The sequence below is a fragment of the Lotus japonicus genome, chromosome 3 (assembly GCF_012489685.1).
Source record: "Lotus japonicus ecotype B-129 chromosome 3, LjGifu_v1.2".
In the NCBI taxonomy this organism is placed as follows: Eukaryota; Viridiplantae; Streptophyta; class Magnoliopsida; order Fabales; family Fabaceae; genus Lotus; species Lotus japonicus.
The window spans coordinates 69,671,932-69,687,904 of record NC_080043.1 but is presented as its reverse complement, the minus strand read 5'-3'; the positions used below and the strand labels follow the sequence as shown (position 1 = coordinate 69,687,904).

Genomic DNA, 15,973 nt, shown 5'->3' with positions numbered 1-15,973 from the left:
TTAATTATACTGTGCTGAACTTCTTTACAGATTTTGACAAAATTATATATTCAGGTATCTCCGTCACATGGCTTGGAACCTTGCTTATCATCTTTGTGCATGGGAAATACAAGGTGCTTCTTAAATAGGAAAAAGATAGGTTCACCCATTCACCTACACCCCGGTAGGGGAGATATGAATATAACTATATAAGAGAGATGTGAGATATATGATGAGTAATGTGATTGAAAAAGAAGCGATAGATAAAAAGAAAATATGTGGAAATGGAAAGGAAAAATTAGTGTGAGTATATATAAAAGATGTCTTAAATATATTGTGCAAAACTCCCAAATTAAAAAAAAAAACATTTAATTGTCAATTATTGAAGAGGTTTTTTTGAAGATGTGTTCGAACTTTTGGACTAATTGTATGGTCTATTTTATATGAAATGAAACTTAAAGCTTACCATTTCTCACTTCTTTGCCACTTGCATGCAATTTTACATGTCAATGCATCGATGCATATTGAAACTGCTCTTATCCTCTGACCATTATTGTTTTCCTTGAGATATCGTAGGCCACAACTATTTTGGACGAGCTCAACTGCTCCGGGTCAAGACTAGCACATTTGTAAACTAAAATTTCAGCAAGCTACAAAAATCTTATTCTGTCAAATAGCAAGAAGAGACAACAGTGATCATGTCTCAGTTCTTACCTAGCGCTATCGATAAGCACAAGTTGAACATAAAATACCTATTGGTCCAATGGTTTTATCCTCTTATTTTGGAAACAAACAAAATACTCAGTTATCTTTTAGTTCATTTTGTGCCCTTCTTCATTAACCTCATATTCATCATCATCGCCATCATCATCATCCTCATCCGCATTCTCATAATCATAGAGTTTTCTGCTTTGAGACAATTCACTAAGCTCAATTGCACCTTCCTCGCCAAGGAAGTCAAGCCCAAATTTTGTGTTCCGTTGTTTAACAAGAAGCCAACGCAGAAGCCTATCTTCTTTGTTTAAGTAATGGAGCTCTTTGTTGATGTCAGGAGTAGCCATCATGCTCAGTTGCATCAGTTGGCCCTATATCCATTAAAAATATAAAATGGAAATACATTACATTACAATAGAATTGCATAATTTGGATTCATATATACCAAGAAAAAATATGTAAGTCCTTCTGATTTACTAAAGCCTAAGGCAAACTCAAATAAGCAAGTAATGCTTATATCAAGACAAGTACTATAAAGGGGGTAAACCGGTAAAGAACCTACAAGAGAAACATATAAAAAGAAAAACATGTATAAATTGTCCTTACAGCATCAAGAATAGTCAATCTCACCTGATAATATCTGCCATCGAGCTTTTTTATACCATAGCCCAACTGAACTGGTCCGAAACTCTTTATATCAGTGACAACCCCATTTCTTCTGTACACATGTTTTCCCACCCTGGAAACCAAATCAATGAGGGCTTCCTTTCTTATATGGGGCTTAAATAGAAGCATACAATCATACGGAGGCAATGGCATCTTATTCCTTCTGCTCTGTGGCAGCCAAGTCAACTAGCTCCCTATCTACATCAGATAGCCATTAATCAGGAATGTTAAATAAATATTGCTAATATCATCTTTCAAATATGTAATCAAACGTGAATGATCATTACTCAACAAATGTTTATTAATTCAAAACAAAATCAGATAGTATAGTGTGATTGGAATAAATTTCTGATAGTTCAATTCAATTACAAATGACCGTTTTGTGACCACAGGGTAGGCAGGGAAAGGTGTCAATCTTTACCTTAAAGGGCCTTCCCTGTTTTATCAACACAAAGCCTGAACTTAACTTGCTATTTGACATAGACCTCTCTCTCAATTTTCAAGCTTTGTCAAGCTGTTTGAATACTCTAATATAACTGGAAAACCTACTTAAGGAATTTTTTTTTTTAATTTCAAAGATTACCCGGGCATGTCAGCCAAGGCTATAGACTCGTTGAAAACATCACCGTAGCGCGCATGGGGCCCAGAGCATCTAAGGGTCATGTAAAGCCTTTGAATAGACCAATAAACTTACCTCAAACAGATTATGCCTGCCAACAAACCTACCACTATCTAGGACAAACTTGTAGCTGCGGCCATTGATAATTCTGTGGTTTCAAGGCAATATGACACAAACACAGGACAATTACACAAATCTACCAAGACTCTGGTTAGACAATCAATCCACCAAATTCAAATCAGGAGGAAAGGCCTGCACATAGCACAGTCTTAATACAAGAGACTATATACAACATACATTGTACCAGAACTCCATTCCAGGCCATTTCAATGATAATTCAAGAAAAGAATGATGGGTATAAGTCGGTAACAAATAAGGTACACAAATGTAACAATGCAATTGGCATGAATGGACTTAACCATGTCAATTTTGGTTTTAAGATGTTATTCCTTCAATATTTCAGCTCACCATCTGCCAATGTAGTGAACAATCAATTCCTGGTTCAATTCTAAGTGCTTATGTGTACCAACATATCAGCAAATGAATGGGGAAGAAAATCTGTGACATCTAAGAAGACCATAGCTCCAACAAAGTGTTAAGGTTTAAGAATAAAGAAATGTGATTCAACGTTCATTTAAATATTGTTTTCAGATTCTGATTCGTGGTCTTAAAAAATCAGTATTATTGTGAGAATAGAATAGAATAATACCCTTGAGGTCACAGTCCTATGTTCTATGCAGTAAATGGATGAGGGTGAGAAAAAATAGAAAACAGAGCAACAAATTTGCGAACAAAGTAGAAAACACCAAGCGATTACCTTCTTGTGCTGGTGAAGCTCGACTTCGAATCTACGCCGAGAATCTTTAAAGAGTTATCAACGGTTTTTGACCGTTAGTGATTATTGGTTTTCTCGTAGTGAAACTCACCTTCATTTTTTTGTTGTTAGTAATTTTTATTTTATTTTAGTATCTATTTTCTATCATTGTTCATTTAGTCCAAATCATGTGTTTATCGCTTCTAATGGTCTATTTGTTTCGGTTGATTTTTGTAGGAAGGAAGTAGGAGGGACTGGAAAATTCCAGGGAAACACTGTGCTAATGTGTTTGGTTGGTCATGAAAAAAATGCATGAATAGAAAACTATACAGCAGTGGCCCATAGTTAGCAAGCATCATAACTTCAATAAGAACATTGAAAAGCAGTATAGAACAATAAAGGAGTCTGAGTTAGAATGAACATAGAGATGAAATTGATAGAAGAATCAAAGCTTGATTTCTGAATCGGCAGTCCTCGATGGAATCTCTCATCAATAATTAGATCGAAATAGAGCTCAGTCGGCAACGGTGCACATCTCGTCAGAAACGGGGCCCGGTGCAGATCCGATGGTGATCGAAATAATGAAGACAAATCAAAGTTTGAGAGAGAAAAGAGAGAGACAAATAGTAAAATACATTGTGAACGATATGTTGAACCATAGACCTAGCCCCTATGATGACTGATGTGTATTTATAGGAGGTTTTGCTTATCTAAATCAATTTTTTATTTTTATTGGACCCACTCACTGCTAACCTTTTGTCTTTATTAGCTACGTTTGCGTTAGAATTGCAATTTCTTGAATTGATTTTAGAAAATAACAACTTTATCTTCATTGACACCTCTTCACATTTCTCTTGTGTTGTTATGTTTTTATTGTTTAACTAGTTGTTTGATGATGTGAAAATGAGACCTAAGTTAGTTTTTTATTGCCTTAACTAGTTGTTTCACATGCAAAAACTGTTATTTTTCTGTTATTTAACAGTTCACTAGATTATCATATGGAAAATTTCATCCTAAAAGAAAACATTCATGCAACAGTAACCATAAGCACTATTGGAAATTATATATACGCATCACCTCATGAGTTCTCACTATGTTGACAAGAACTTCCATAAACTGCATTGTTGACCACAACATACTGATCTAACTTTGAATTGTGGACTTCAAGTTCAAAATCAAAGAACACACTCGTTTTGCAAAATAACAAAGATAGATGAGTATAGCTTACTTAATATATGAGAAAGTGTGATCTTCTAAGAAGAATAATGTATATGATCTGATGATTAAACACATTAGAATTTCAATTTTCATGAACTCAACCAAAATACCAATCGGAAATAAATAAAGTGTGATCAAGCTAGGAATAAATGATCCTCTTCCCGAATTGTTCAAATTTTTCCAACTCAGAAGCAAATGAAAATTCAAAAAATGCTAACATAAAACTATTGCATCCAAAGTTGTTAAGCATAAAAACAACACAAATGCTTTTCTCAACATTTTTATAAAATATATAACCCAAAAACATTGTCAAATATAATATGACACATAACATAGTTTACAGAAACAAAATAAAGAAATATACTTAATTTAAAAGTGAGAAGCAACATATAAAATAGTGTATATTATGGAAAATCAACAAAATTAATCTAGTATGTCTATGAAACATTAAGCGAAACAAAATCAGGCTCAAATTCCAATTTCCAAAATTTAACATAATGAGAGAAAATAATAATAAGAATAAACATCGGAGCATAAATAAGGGAGGTAACTTTTGCCCTTGCTAAGAGAATAGTGGTAGAGAGTTGTTAGCACAAAGGGATAGATGATCAAAGATACAACAATTTTAATGGCCAATGGGTAAATCGAAAAGAGAGATGTTGGCCAGTGAGATGAAATGAGACAGTTTTGAGCTAGGACCAATAAAAATGATCACACAATCATTGAAGCATGATTGGAACAAGGAGGAGGAATTTTTTGTATGCAATTAAGGAAAAAGTAAAAGAATCCTGACTCATGTTTACCGAGTAGAGTAAGGAAATAACTTGCATAGACTACATTGTTGACCACACCATACTGATCTAACTCTCAATAGTGGACTTATACTTCAATATCAAAGAACTCACTTATTCTGCAAAATGGCTAAGAAAAATGAGTATATCTTTTTTAGTACCTGAGAAAGTGAGTTTATATGTGATGTGATGATTGAACATATTAGAACTTCTATTTCCACAAATTCAACCAAAATACTTATACAACATGACATGATAACAATGTGATCAAGTTATAAATAAATATTCATTTTCCTGAATTTGTCCAAAGTTTTCCATACTCACAAGAAAAATATTCAAAAAATTCTAACCTAAAATTGTTGCATCCAAAGTTGTTTGTTTCAAGAAAAAACTGCACAAATATTATTTTCAACATTTTAAAAAAGAATATATAACTACATGAAAAATATTGTGTGCTAATATAAACGAATATACTTCAACTATAAAAGAAATATAATTAATTTAAAAAAGAAAAGCGCCATATAGAGATTGTATATAAGGAAAAGTCAAGTTAACCAAATATGTATGTGAACCATCAACGACAACAAAATAAAATCCTAATTTCAAGTTCCAACAAGACGAGATAAAATAATAATAAGAATAAACATTGGAGCATAAAAATGGATGTATAAGGGGAAATTGCAATAAACCTTTTATCCCTCCTAAGCGAAAGTGGTAGTGATTTTTCAGCACCCGGGGAGAGATGATCGAGGCGCTAACTGATTGAACGACCAACTGTGAAATGAAAGATAGGGAGATAAGTGAGTGATATGAAATTATTTAAAAGAGAGAAGAGCCCTGTAAATATTGTATATCAGGAAACTTAAAGTTAACCAAATTATGTGAACCATCAAAGGCAACAAACTAAAGCCCTAATTTCAAGTTCCCAATTTTAACAAGACGAGGGAAAATAATATTAATAAGAGTAAATATCGAAGCATAAAAAGAGATTTATAAGGGGAAATTGAAATTACCCTTTGATCCCTCCTAAGCAAAAAGTGGTAGAGATTTTTCAGCACTCAGAGAGAGACGATCGAGGCGCTAACAGATTGGATGACTAACAGTGAAATGAAAATAGGGAGATCAATGAGTGATTTGAAAGGATATAATGTTTTATGACCGATACTGAAGATTATGGCTTCATAGAAGCATATTTGGAACAAGGAGGAGGAATTAATGGTGACACCGTCAAGGAAGAGGAAAAGAATAAGGCTCATGTCTGTCGAGTAGGGTTAGGAAAGAAATAGGTTATGTATATATGCACGTCTGTGTGTCGGTGCGCACGTGTGCGTGCGTGTAAAAGCTTCTAGACCTATCTTTTTCTTATATGCTACGTTTTCCCATTTACTTTGTAAAAAACATTTTTTTTACTATATACATGTTAATTTTATGCATATTTGGATTTGATGTTAGGCACTTATTTGACCTAGAAGTTCAAATTATGAATCATTTTATCCCTCAAGATGTTAATTAAATAAATATTTAATTTTTTAGTATAAAGAATATTTAAATATTATAAATTTCATACTTAATCTCAAGTTTTTTATGTATGTAGAAAGGTCATGGAAATTCGAAGCTAAAACTAGAACCTACACTTGAAGAACTTAGTTAGGAATTTTTCACTAAGCAAATTTGAGGCATTTTAAAAGGGCTTTTGAAAGTTGGTTTTCTCTAACTGAGAATGCATCACCTTCCCTTAAAGAAAGCGTCTCGCTAAGCGAGTTTTTCTCACTAAGAGAGCTTGCTCACCCTTGCCATGTTTAAAAGGCTGAAACAAGGGATGTTGAGCATCTCTTTACATTTTCTTCAGATATCAGATGCAAGGGGGCATAGCTTAAAGCTAAACTGATCCAAGGGTGATGTTGGATGGATTGAGGCTCTCAAGTGTTGATGAAAACCATGGGGATACACGTGTCTCCTTCTGGAGGCCATGGAACTTAATTACTTCCATAGCAATGGATTTATATCTTTTCTTGGCTTTCATCTTTTCCTTTCTTTCGCTTGTAATTGTATTTCCAATTTTCTATTTAATATGTTGTAATTTATCCCGATGCTTGTTCAAAACATTCTTTTATTAATATAATGTTTTAGAGTGCGAAAACACCAATTACTTTGTAGTGCGAAAATAACAACAGTTTCACACTCTAAAGTGTGAAATACAAACAACATCAGTCATAAAACGAAAAGTTTCACACTTACTAAGCGTGAAAATTTTCACACTTACTTAGTGTGAAAAACACAACTCACTTTCGTTTTGCACTTACAAAGTGCGAAACGCTTGAACGCATAAAAGAAGAGGATAAAGAAAGAACGAAGGATGCTAAGAGATAGAAAGAAGATAATGGTGGAGAGGTTGTTCAAAGGTAGGATAATGAATATGTTAGGGATGAAATTAAATTTTAAGAGTATTTTAAACAATTTTTTATAAAAACGGTGGTACCAAAACAAGTGTGGGAGACATTAAAATTAATGTTCTTATATTTTTCAATGACATATCCATGGTTTTTTCTTGTTGTTTTTCCGTTAGTAAGACTACATTGACATCTTTTAAGAGTTACAAATGAATTTTGACTGTTAGTGATTATTGGTTTTCTTATAGTGAACCTCACCCTCTTTTTTTTTTTTGTTAGTAATTTATTTAAAATCAGTATCTCTTTTTTTATCGTTGTTCATTTATGTTGTGTTTGGTCGTGGAGAGTTAGAGTAGAGAGAGAGATGAGAGGAAGAGAGATAGAGGGAGGGTGAGAGAAGTTACTTTGTTTAGTGTGGGAGAGGAGGAGGGGGAGGGGGCTGCGGAGGTGGGGTCCACCCCCTTTATGGGGTCTCTCCAAATTGGAGAGAAAATGAACAGTAACTAGGGTTGACTTTTTTTTTTCGTTTCTGGCAATTAGTGGCGGTTTTAAACCGCCACTATTTGCATCTAACATCCAAATTTTCACTTTTTGTATTTAAAATTGTTTTTTTAATCCAAAGTCAACTTTTTCTCTCTCTTCCACATCATTATTTCTAATCTCTCACTTCATTATCTCTACCATACCAAACAACTCAATAAATCTATTATATCTCTCACATATTTCTCTCTACTCAACTTCTCTCTTCTCTACTCCATCTTCTCTATCTCCCTCTTCTCTATCTTTCTCTTCACAACCAAACACAGTGTTAACTTGAATCATGTGTTTATCGCCTCTATTGGTCTCATTTTTTGACCGTTAGTGATTATTGATTTTCTCGTAGTAAAACTCACCATCATTTTTTGTTGTTAATTTTATTTTTCAGTATCTCTTTTTTATCATTGTTCATTTAGTCCAAATAATGTGTTTATCGCCTTTAATGGTCTGTTTATTTCGATTGATTTTTGCATGAAGGAAGTAGGAGGGGCTGAAAATGTCAGGAAAACACTATGCTATTGTGTTTAGTTATGAAAAAGTATATGAATAGAAAATTGTACAACAATGACCCACAATTTAGTTTTCTCACTATATGTACGAAGAAAACATCACATCGAGCTAAAGTACTCTCATACTCACACTTTAAATAATTTTAAGGCTTAAAAGCACATTTGGTCCCCCACGTTTCACCTTTGTTCAAGAGTGGTCCCTAAAATATTTTTATAGCATTCCTCGTCCCCCACGTTTGCTCCCGTTACGACAGTTGGTCCTTGGGCTGTTTTCCGTCAAAATTTAGACGGATCTATCCTATGTGGATTATTTTAATGATGTGGCCAACATTAGGAGTGAGAGAAAGAGCATGTGAGTGGCACGTGATGTCTTCTTCTTCATCTGTCCGATTCTAACCCAAACATCAAATCCCAATTGAACATCTGAAAAATTAGCACAGATACAACTCCTGAAGTTGCAGGTCTAGCCTCCATCAATATGAGAACATGCATAACACCTCAGATCCCTAAATCTATTTTGCAGTATTTATAAGAAAATCTGAAAAATCCAACATTGTTGCAGAAAATGAAGAATTGAAAGCCAAAACAGGAGGAGGAGGAGTAAGAAATCTGTGAATCCATAAATTGGAAGGGAAAAAGTGAAGAATTGGAAGCGGAGAATGAAAGAAGATGAAGAAAGATTTGTAAATCGATAAAAAAAAAAATAGATCTGAAAGCAAGTTCTCTGACAACCATAGCCAACATGCCCAAACTCATATGTGATCTCTCACGATTTCTTCTTCATCTCTTCCATCTCTCCATCCTAAGTCAGCCTCCGCCTCACCAAACCACCACGACCACCGCTCCGGGTCGTACCTCCACCATTAGCGCCGTGAAGCCATTTCCATGTCTCGATCTCTCTACTTCTCGAATTTATTCCTTGCTTTCCACCACCACTTTTTCTATGTGCAGTAGCTCCTCCTCTTTCTCTTTGAACGCGTGTGTGTTGGTGATTGAAAAAGGGAAGATGAGAAAGGGAGTACGATGGCTGCTGGGTTGGAAGGCAGTGTGAAGATGATGAAAATCTGAGATAAAGGTTTAAAGTTGGATGGTGGTGAGTAACGAATTGCAGAAGATGGTGGTGGCTTGGGAATATCAAAGATTGAAGGTTCTGGAAAGGTTGGAGAGATTAGGTTTTTTATTTATTTTTAATTAAATATTAAATTTATCAAATAAAGAAAAAAACTACTCCTATAATTCTGATATATTTTTAAATTTTAACCTTTTCTCTCTTACTAACCTTCATCTCTCTCCTCCACATCAGTTAAAAAATCACACAGAGGAAAAATCTGTTTGAATTTTAACAGAAGGACTAACTATTGTAACGGAGGATAACGTGGGGGATCGAAAATGCTAAAACAATAGTTTAGGGACTCATTTTGCACAACTCTCAATCGTGGGGGACCAAATGTGCTTTTAAGCCTAACTTTTACTTTTTTTTGCATGAGTGAGGTAACATGCTGAATTTTGATGCGTCACTCAAAACGTCACAAGATTCCGGGCTTGGTATGATTGCTCTCCACCTCGTGGCAGCTCCTTCTCCCATGGTGGTGGAAGCTCTAGCCTTCCGGTGGGCTCTCTCACTGTCCCATGACTTATACTTCCGTCTTGTCTGTCTGGAGACTGATTGTTTGAGACTTGGAACCGGACACGCTGGGTACCTTTTATTTTTATTTTGTTTTAAGGGATTGTCCTCGCTTTTTGTTTCTTTTTCTCATTCGTTTGTGCGTTGGGGAGGTAACTGGGTTGTTGATTACTTAGCCAAAAATGCTTCTTTATTTCATAATTTTGTTTTGATTGAGGAGGTCTTTCCTGAGCTCTTTCCTCTTGTTGCTTCTGATGTAACGACTCATGGCCCCTTTTAGTTTCTTTTAGGCTAAATTGCACTTTTGGTCCCCCACGAACGCTATACGTGCAACCTTGGTCCCCAAACTTAAAAAATCGCATACCGCATCCCCATAGTTTATCTCCGTTAACAATTTTCGTCCCCCACCTCTTTTCCGTCCATAAACTAACGTTTTTTACTTATGTGGCTTTTTTTTGTGTGATCTGGCAACCATATAGGAGAGAGTGTGAACATGTGAGAGGCACGTGAGTTAATTTTGTAATAAAATCCCAAATCCCAAATCCCAAATTAGCCTCAAATTTAGAAACCCTAAATTGACCAAAATCGTAGAGCGGAGGAAACAAGGTTGTGCGGCGAGAGAAGATCGACGACCTCATGGTGTCGACTGTGAAGGTGTGTGAAGCAAGTGTCTGTCATGGGCAGGACGAAGGGAACGAGGGATGAGCAAGGGAAGAAGAGTGAAAAGGGGAAACTTCCAGTCAAGAGGAAGGACCACAAGAAGAAAAGTCCCACCAAAGGGAAAAGTCCGAGAAAGGAGAGTGTGGTGGTCCCTGAGAAAAGCACTGGCAACAACTTTTGGGACTTGGGGGATCCATTACCACCAAACCATGTGGCCAGGTTAGGATTCTTTAATATTCTGCCTACTCTCTTTATGTCTTTATCTATGTCTTTGTCTGTTGAATGAGGGGTTGTTGAAGGATTTCAATGCATGGTTGATAATTTTTTATGGTTTCTTTAATTTCTTTAGTTGGAATCTGTGTTAAATATAGTAACAGTAGTATGTTGAATATAGTAATAGTAGTATGTTGAATATTGTAATAGTTCCTTATTTTGTCTTGTTTCAGGCCAACTGTGTCACATAAGTTATCATTGAACATCCATCATGGGGGTGCACCTACATTTCAGCCATCCATGCTATATGAAAATGGGTCAGTTGATCATTTTCCACCGTTGGATATTGATGAATTTTCTACAATTTATGTGGGCAAGTTGGTCAAAGCACTTGGATATCTCAGTTATGATGGGTTGTGGTACAAGCACAAGGAAAGTGATGGGTGTGCTATTTTAAAACCTCAGAACAGTGATAAAGATGTGAGACAACTGGCTGCAAATGTGAAAGGTCAGAGTCAAATAGATATCTATGTTCAACACAGTGTGCAAGAGCATGAACTTGTTGATGAAACACCACTGCTTGCTTACAAGGATCCTGATGTGATAGAGCTAGATCCTGAGGTGATTGAGACTGAGAAGGAACCTGAGCTTGAGGTGGTTGTGAATGAGCCTGAGGTGGTTGTGAATGAGGCTGAAATTGTGAATGATAGAGAGCCTGATGTGTTTGTGAGCCAGAAGTTGTGAATGATAAAGAGGCTAAAGTTGGGAGAAACAAAAAGAAAGGGAAGGAGAATGCAAATAGAATTCAGGGTGAAGCAACAGATTCTGATGATGAGTATGATCCAAATGATGATAGCTCTCAGGCATCAAGTGGAACTTCACTAGATGATAGTGATTATGAAGAGGACTGGGACTGGCTACAAGTGTTGCCTCCACAGTCATTGGAGGATTTACCAACTGTTCCTCAAGATCCAACCTTTGAGAATGGTGTAAATGGGCCTGAACCTGTGCAAGAGTCAAGGAATGCAGATCCTACAACATTTCAAGACTTTGAGGATGAGGATGGAGACTCAGATGATTTACAAAGTCCAGATGAAAGTGAAGATGATTTGGGCCAGAGGAAGATATACCCTTGGTTTAGGCCTACTCAGGATGGTGAAGCTGTGAATTTTGAAATTGGTTAAACTTTCTTAAACAAAGACATGTTTAAAGATGCTGTGAAAGACTTTGCACTTCAGACCAAGAAGAATCTGAAGTTTGAAAAAAATGACAAGAAAAGAGTGGTGGTTGGATGTGTACCCGAGTGTCCATCCTACCTAAGAATCAGCAAGACTCCTACAAGGCCTTTGTGGCAGCTGGTGAGCTTCAGGCCTGAGCATAACTGTTGTAGGACAGGAACCAATAGACAAGCTAAGACCCTCTTGTTAGCAACTAAATTCATGCAAATTCTTAGACACACTCCTGACATGAAGGTCACTAGTTTGATTGCTGAGGCAAGGACTAGGTGGGGGATTGCCATTGGAAGGTTCAAAGCATACAGGGCAAAGGTGAAAAGTCTGGAAATGATTCATGGAGCAAGTATCCAGCAGTATAGTCATCTTAGGAACTATACTGCTGAGATTATGAGGAGTAACCCTGGTTCAACATGCATCATCAAAAGCACAGTGGGTATTCATGGTCCTGTCTTCAAGAGGATTTACATGTGCTTCAAGGCAACTAAGGCAGCCTTTGCTACTACTTGCAGGCCCTTAATTGGGTTGGATGGCTGTTTTCTAAAGGGTATGTATGGTGGTCAATTACTAGCTGCAGTAGGTAAAGATGGAAACAACCAGATGTTTTCAATTGCTTATGCAGTGGTTGAAGCTGAGACAAAGGACTCATGGCAATGGTTCCTCAATCTTTTATTGGCTGATTTGAATGGAGAGAAAAAGCAAAAATGGGCTTTCATTTCTGATAGACAGAAGGTAATACTCTAAACCTTTTTTCTTTTACTTTAATTTGGTACTTAATATGTCTAATGACAATTATTTGTGTGTAGGGCTTGGTGCCTACAATTGCTGCAATTGAGCCAGACATTGAACACAGATTTTGTGTTAAGCATCTGTATGGTAACTTCAGGAAGAGATTCCCAGAACAAGAATTGAAAAGTGCTTTGTGGAGTGCAGCTAGGGCAAGCACAGTCCCAGAATGGAGAGCTGCAATGGATGTGATGAAGGGTTTGAATGAAGCTGCATGGACAGAGATGATGGAGATTCCACCTGAACAATGGACAAGGTCTCACTATAGCACATACACACATTGTGACTTGCAGGTCAACAATATGTGTGAGGCTTTCAATAGAGCCATCTTGTAATATAGGGACAAGCCCATCATAACATTGTTGGAGGGTTTGAAATTTTACCTCACCAGCCGCATTGTAAGACAGAGGGATTTGATGATGAGGTGGAGGAATAGCCAGTTGTGCCCTATGATTCAACGGAAGCTGGATGTGGTGAAGAGCTTTGCAGACAGGTGGCATGCTAGTTGGGATAGAGATAGTGGATATTCTGAGTTTGAAGCAGTTAGGGACAATGACAAGTATGTTGTGAACCTGCAACAGAGGTCATGTGCTTGTAGAAGGTGGGATCTCTCTAGAGTTCCTTGTGTGCATGTTGTTGCTTGCATGTGGTTCAACCACCATGCCCCTGAGAACTATGTCCATCTTGCTTACAAGTAAGTTTAACTCTACTATATTGTTTTTAAATTTTTCACCACTCATATGCTTGAACTGATCTGATTATGTGTGTCATTTTCAGGAGCATACCTTTCTGAACACTTATGCTCACCTTATCCGACCTAACAATGGACCAAAGCTGTGGCCAGAGGTTGAGGCTCTTCCTCTCAATCCTCCATATGTGAGAAGGCAGCCAGGCAGGCCTAAAAAACAGAGGAACAGAGCCAATGATGAGCCAACCAACCCTAATAGGATGAGGAGGCACCACACTACTGTCAGGTGTAGAAGGTGTGGGAATTATGGACACAATAGGAGGACTTGCAGGGGAAAGGAGCTAGCAGACAGAACCATTCCAAGTGGAGGGAATCAGGTCAATATCTACTTGTAAAATGACTTTTATTTGTGTGTGTGTGTGTGTGTGTGTGTTGAGGTACTGCTAACTGAGGATTTGTCAGTGAATTTTATGTGTGTGTGTGTGTTGAAGTACTGTTAATTGAGACTTGTCCATTATATTGCAGCAAAACACTGAAGTGTTACAACCTGAACAGAGGCACACCACTTTTGAAGTAGGATCCTCATCATCTTAGACACCTCCACCTCCACCACCTGCTGCAGGCACATCTCAGCCGCCACCACCACCTGCTGCAGGCACATCTCAGCCACCACCACCACCACCTGCTGCAGGCTCATCTCAGCCACCACCACCTCCATCTCCTGATGCATCTTCAACACAACCAGCACCAAGAAGAAGAGGCAGGAAAAGGAACATCAGCCAAATTAGTGCAACTCAGTAGTTTAAAATGTAGTAGTACCTAAGACTTGTAATTTCATGCCATCTGTGGCTTTATTTTGGAACTCAATAGTGCAACTAAGTAGTTTAAATTGTGCCATATGTGGCTTTATTTTGGAACCTCAATCAGTTTGCGCCATATGTGGCTTTATTTTGGAACCTGAATCACTCTGTGCCTTATGTGGCTTTATGTTAAAACCTTAAACAGTTTACTGATATGTGACTAGGTGATGTTTTACTGATATCATGATGTTACTTATATGATGTTGTTACCATGTCAAATTTTGGACAACATAAAAGTAGCAAACTTGCATTATTACCATGTTAAATACTGAGTGCATAATCATCCAAACTTTCATTGAATAACATCAGAAATTCCATTACAACCAGAACTAGATTCCATTACAACCAGTACATATATTTCAACACAAATTCAAAATGACATAAAGATACCATTACATAGATACCATCTCATTCATCTCCCTAAACCCTACAAAAGTTCCATCACATTCATCTACTTTCTTACATAGGCTACACCCAAGACCATGATGCAAACTATGGCAATGACCAATGTCCCAGATAACAGAACAATCATCTTTTGCTTCTCTTCAATCCTCTTTGTTAACACCACTACCAACTTCTTCTCCCTTGCACTCTCATCAGAATCAAACCATTGGAAGAAATTGCAAACTTTCTTGCGATTCACCTACAATTAATGAAGAACTGGAAATGAGAGATAACAAAGATATCACAACATGAAAATGAGAAGAAATAAAAATGTTACCTCAAACAAACCACATCCATAAAACTTCCTTCCCTGATTAACCCTTGTCCATGTTGTCACAACAGGACTTGGAACACCACAATCGCATAGCACAACCTTAGGGTTCCTCTCAAAACCAGAGCAAAATGACGAATTTTCTCGATCCCCAGCAAATCCATGGGAGCACTCTCCTCTCCTTTGCGATCCCATCTCCCTTCGAATCGATTGAGCCTCGTATTCCCACTGATTCGGCGTCACACGCGATCCTCCCATTTCTAGGGTTCTTCAGATGAGTGAAATTGGGGCTGAATGAGAGCTTCATCGAGCTTCATAAGAGGAAAGAAGATAAAGAGCATCACGTGCCTCGCACGTGACTATTAATAAACAGACCTGACACTCTCTCTCCTATATGGTTGCCAGATCACAAAAAAAAAGCCACATAAGCCAAAAACGTTAGTTTATGGACGGAAAAGAGGTGGGGGGCGAAAATTGTTAACGGAGATAAACGTTGGGGATGCGGTATGCGATTTTTGAAGTTTGGGGACCAAGGTTGCACGTATAGCGTTCGTGGGGGACCAAAAGTGCAATTTAGCCTTTCTTTTAATACAATGGCCTCTTTTAAAAAAAATCAAGTACATTATTTTTGTAATATAAAAGGGTAAAAATAAATAGTAATTATATAACATTATTCTCACTTTTCTTTTCATTCTCCATTCTTTTTACTTCTTATCCAAACAAACTTAAAAATCGTCTTATTTTTTATTTATATTTTTTCTCTTTATTTTTTCCACTTATATCCTTTACACTTATTTTCACTTGTGTATCCATACAGAGCATAAGTGTGTTATTATTAGGGGTGGTTATGGAACTAACGGGACACAGAGCACAGTGGATTCGAACCATCAATCTGTTAAGAGGTGAGAATTAAACCGAGAACTTAAAGTCAGTTGTTACAACCCGTGTTAGCAATTTT

At 36.9% G+C, this 15,973-nt stretch overlaps 3 protein-coding genes across 4 annotated transcripts; 1 reads left to right on the top strand and 2 right to left on the bottom strand.

Annotated features, from left to right (window-relative positions):
* Positions 1-10: 10 nt before the first annotated feature.
* Positions 11-3,470, bottom strand: LOC130745522 (uncharacterized). 2 transcript variants are annotated; one of them, XR_009021803.1, is made up of 4 exons: positions 3,069-3,470; positions 1,324-2,230; positions 446-1,064; positions 11-153 (listed from the first exon to the last, which is right to left on the bottom strand). XR_009021803.1 is itself a non-coding variant. In XM_057597823.1 (3 exons), exons 2-3 carry the CDS (start codon positions 1,510-1,512, stop codon positions 792-794), a joined length of 462 nt encoding a protein of 153 aa, XP_057453806.1. In that variant the 5' UTR covers positions 1,513-2,230; positions 3,069-3,470; the 3' UTR covers positions 427-791. The 2 variants fall into 2 exon arrangements, 1 of the variants encoding a protein (XP_057453806.1); XM_057597823.1 differs by lacking the exon at positions 11-153 and having other exon boundaries at positions 427-1,064.
* Positions 3,471-11,215: 7,745 nt separating this feature from the next.
* LOC130742417 (uncharacterized) lies at positions 11,216-14,439 on the top strand. Its single transcript, XM_057594521.1, has 4 exons — positions 11,216-12,698; positions 12,773-13,446; positions 13,530-13,817; positions 13,966-14,439. Exons 1-2 carry the CDS (start codon positions 11,937-11,939, stop codon positions 13,085-13,087), a joined length of 1,077 nt encoding a protein of 358 aa, XP_057450504.1. The 5' UTR covers positions 11,216-11,936; the 3' UTR covers positions 13,088-13,446; positions 13,530-13,817; positions 13,966-14,439.
* Positions 14,440-14,751: 312 nt separating this feature from the next.
* Positions 14,752-15,273, bottom strand: LOC130744608 (uncharacterized). Its single transcript, XM_057596780.1, has 2 exons — positions 15,022-15,273; positions 14,752-14,943 (listed from the first exon to the last, which is right to left on the bottom strand). Exons 1-2 carry the CDS (start codon positions 15,271-15,273, stop codon positions 14,752-14,754), a joined length of 444 nt encoding a protein of 147 aa, XP_057452763.1.
* Between the last annotated feature and the right edge of the window lie 700 nt (positions 15,274-15,973).

What these genes read in the sequence shown, in the direction of transcription:
- LOC130742417 (XM_057594521.1), top strand. Translation starts at nt 11,937, where the DNA reads ATGTTTAAAGATGCTGTGAAAGACTTTGCACTTCAGACCAAGAAGAAT. An exon ending in TCATTTCTGATAGACAGAAG is followed by an intron (nt 12,699 to 12,772) that starts GTAATACTCTAA and finishes ATTTGTGTGTAG; the next exon opens with GGCTTGGTGCCTACAATTGC.
- LOC130745522 (XM_057597823.1), bottom strand. Translation starts at nt 1,512, where the DNA reads ATGCCATTGCCTCCGTATGATTGTATGCTTCTATTTAAGCCCCATATA. An exon ending in TCGATGGCAGATATTATCAG is followed by an intron (nt 1,065 to 1,323) that starts GTGAGATTGACT and finishes TAATGGATATAG; the next exon opens with GGCCAACTGATGCAACTGAG.
- LOC130744608 (XM_057596780.1), bottom strand. Translation starts at nt 15,273, where the DNA reads ATGGGAGGATCGCGTGTGACGCCGAATCAGTGGGAATACGAGGCTCAA. An exon ending in ATGGATGTGGTTTGTTTGAG is followed by an intron (nt 14,944 to 15,021) that starts GTAACATTTTTA and finishes CATTAATTGTAG; the next exon opens with GTGAATCGCAAGAAAGTTTG.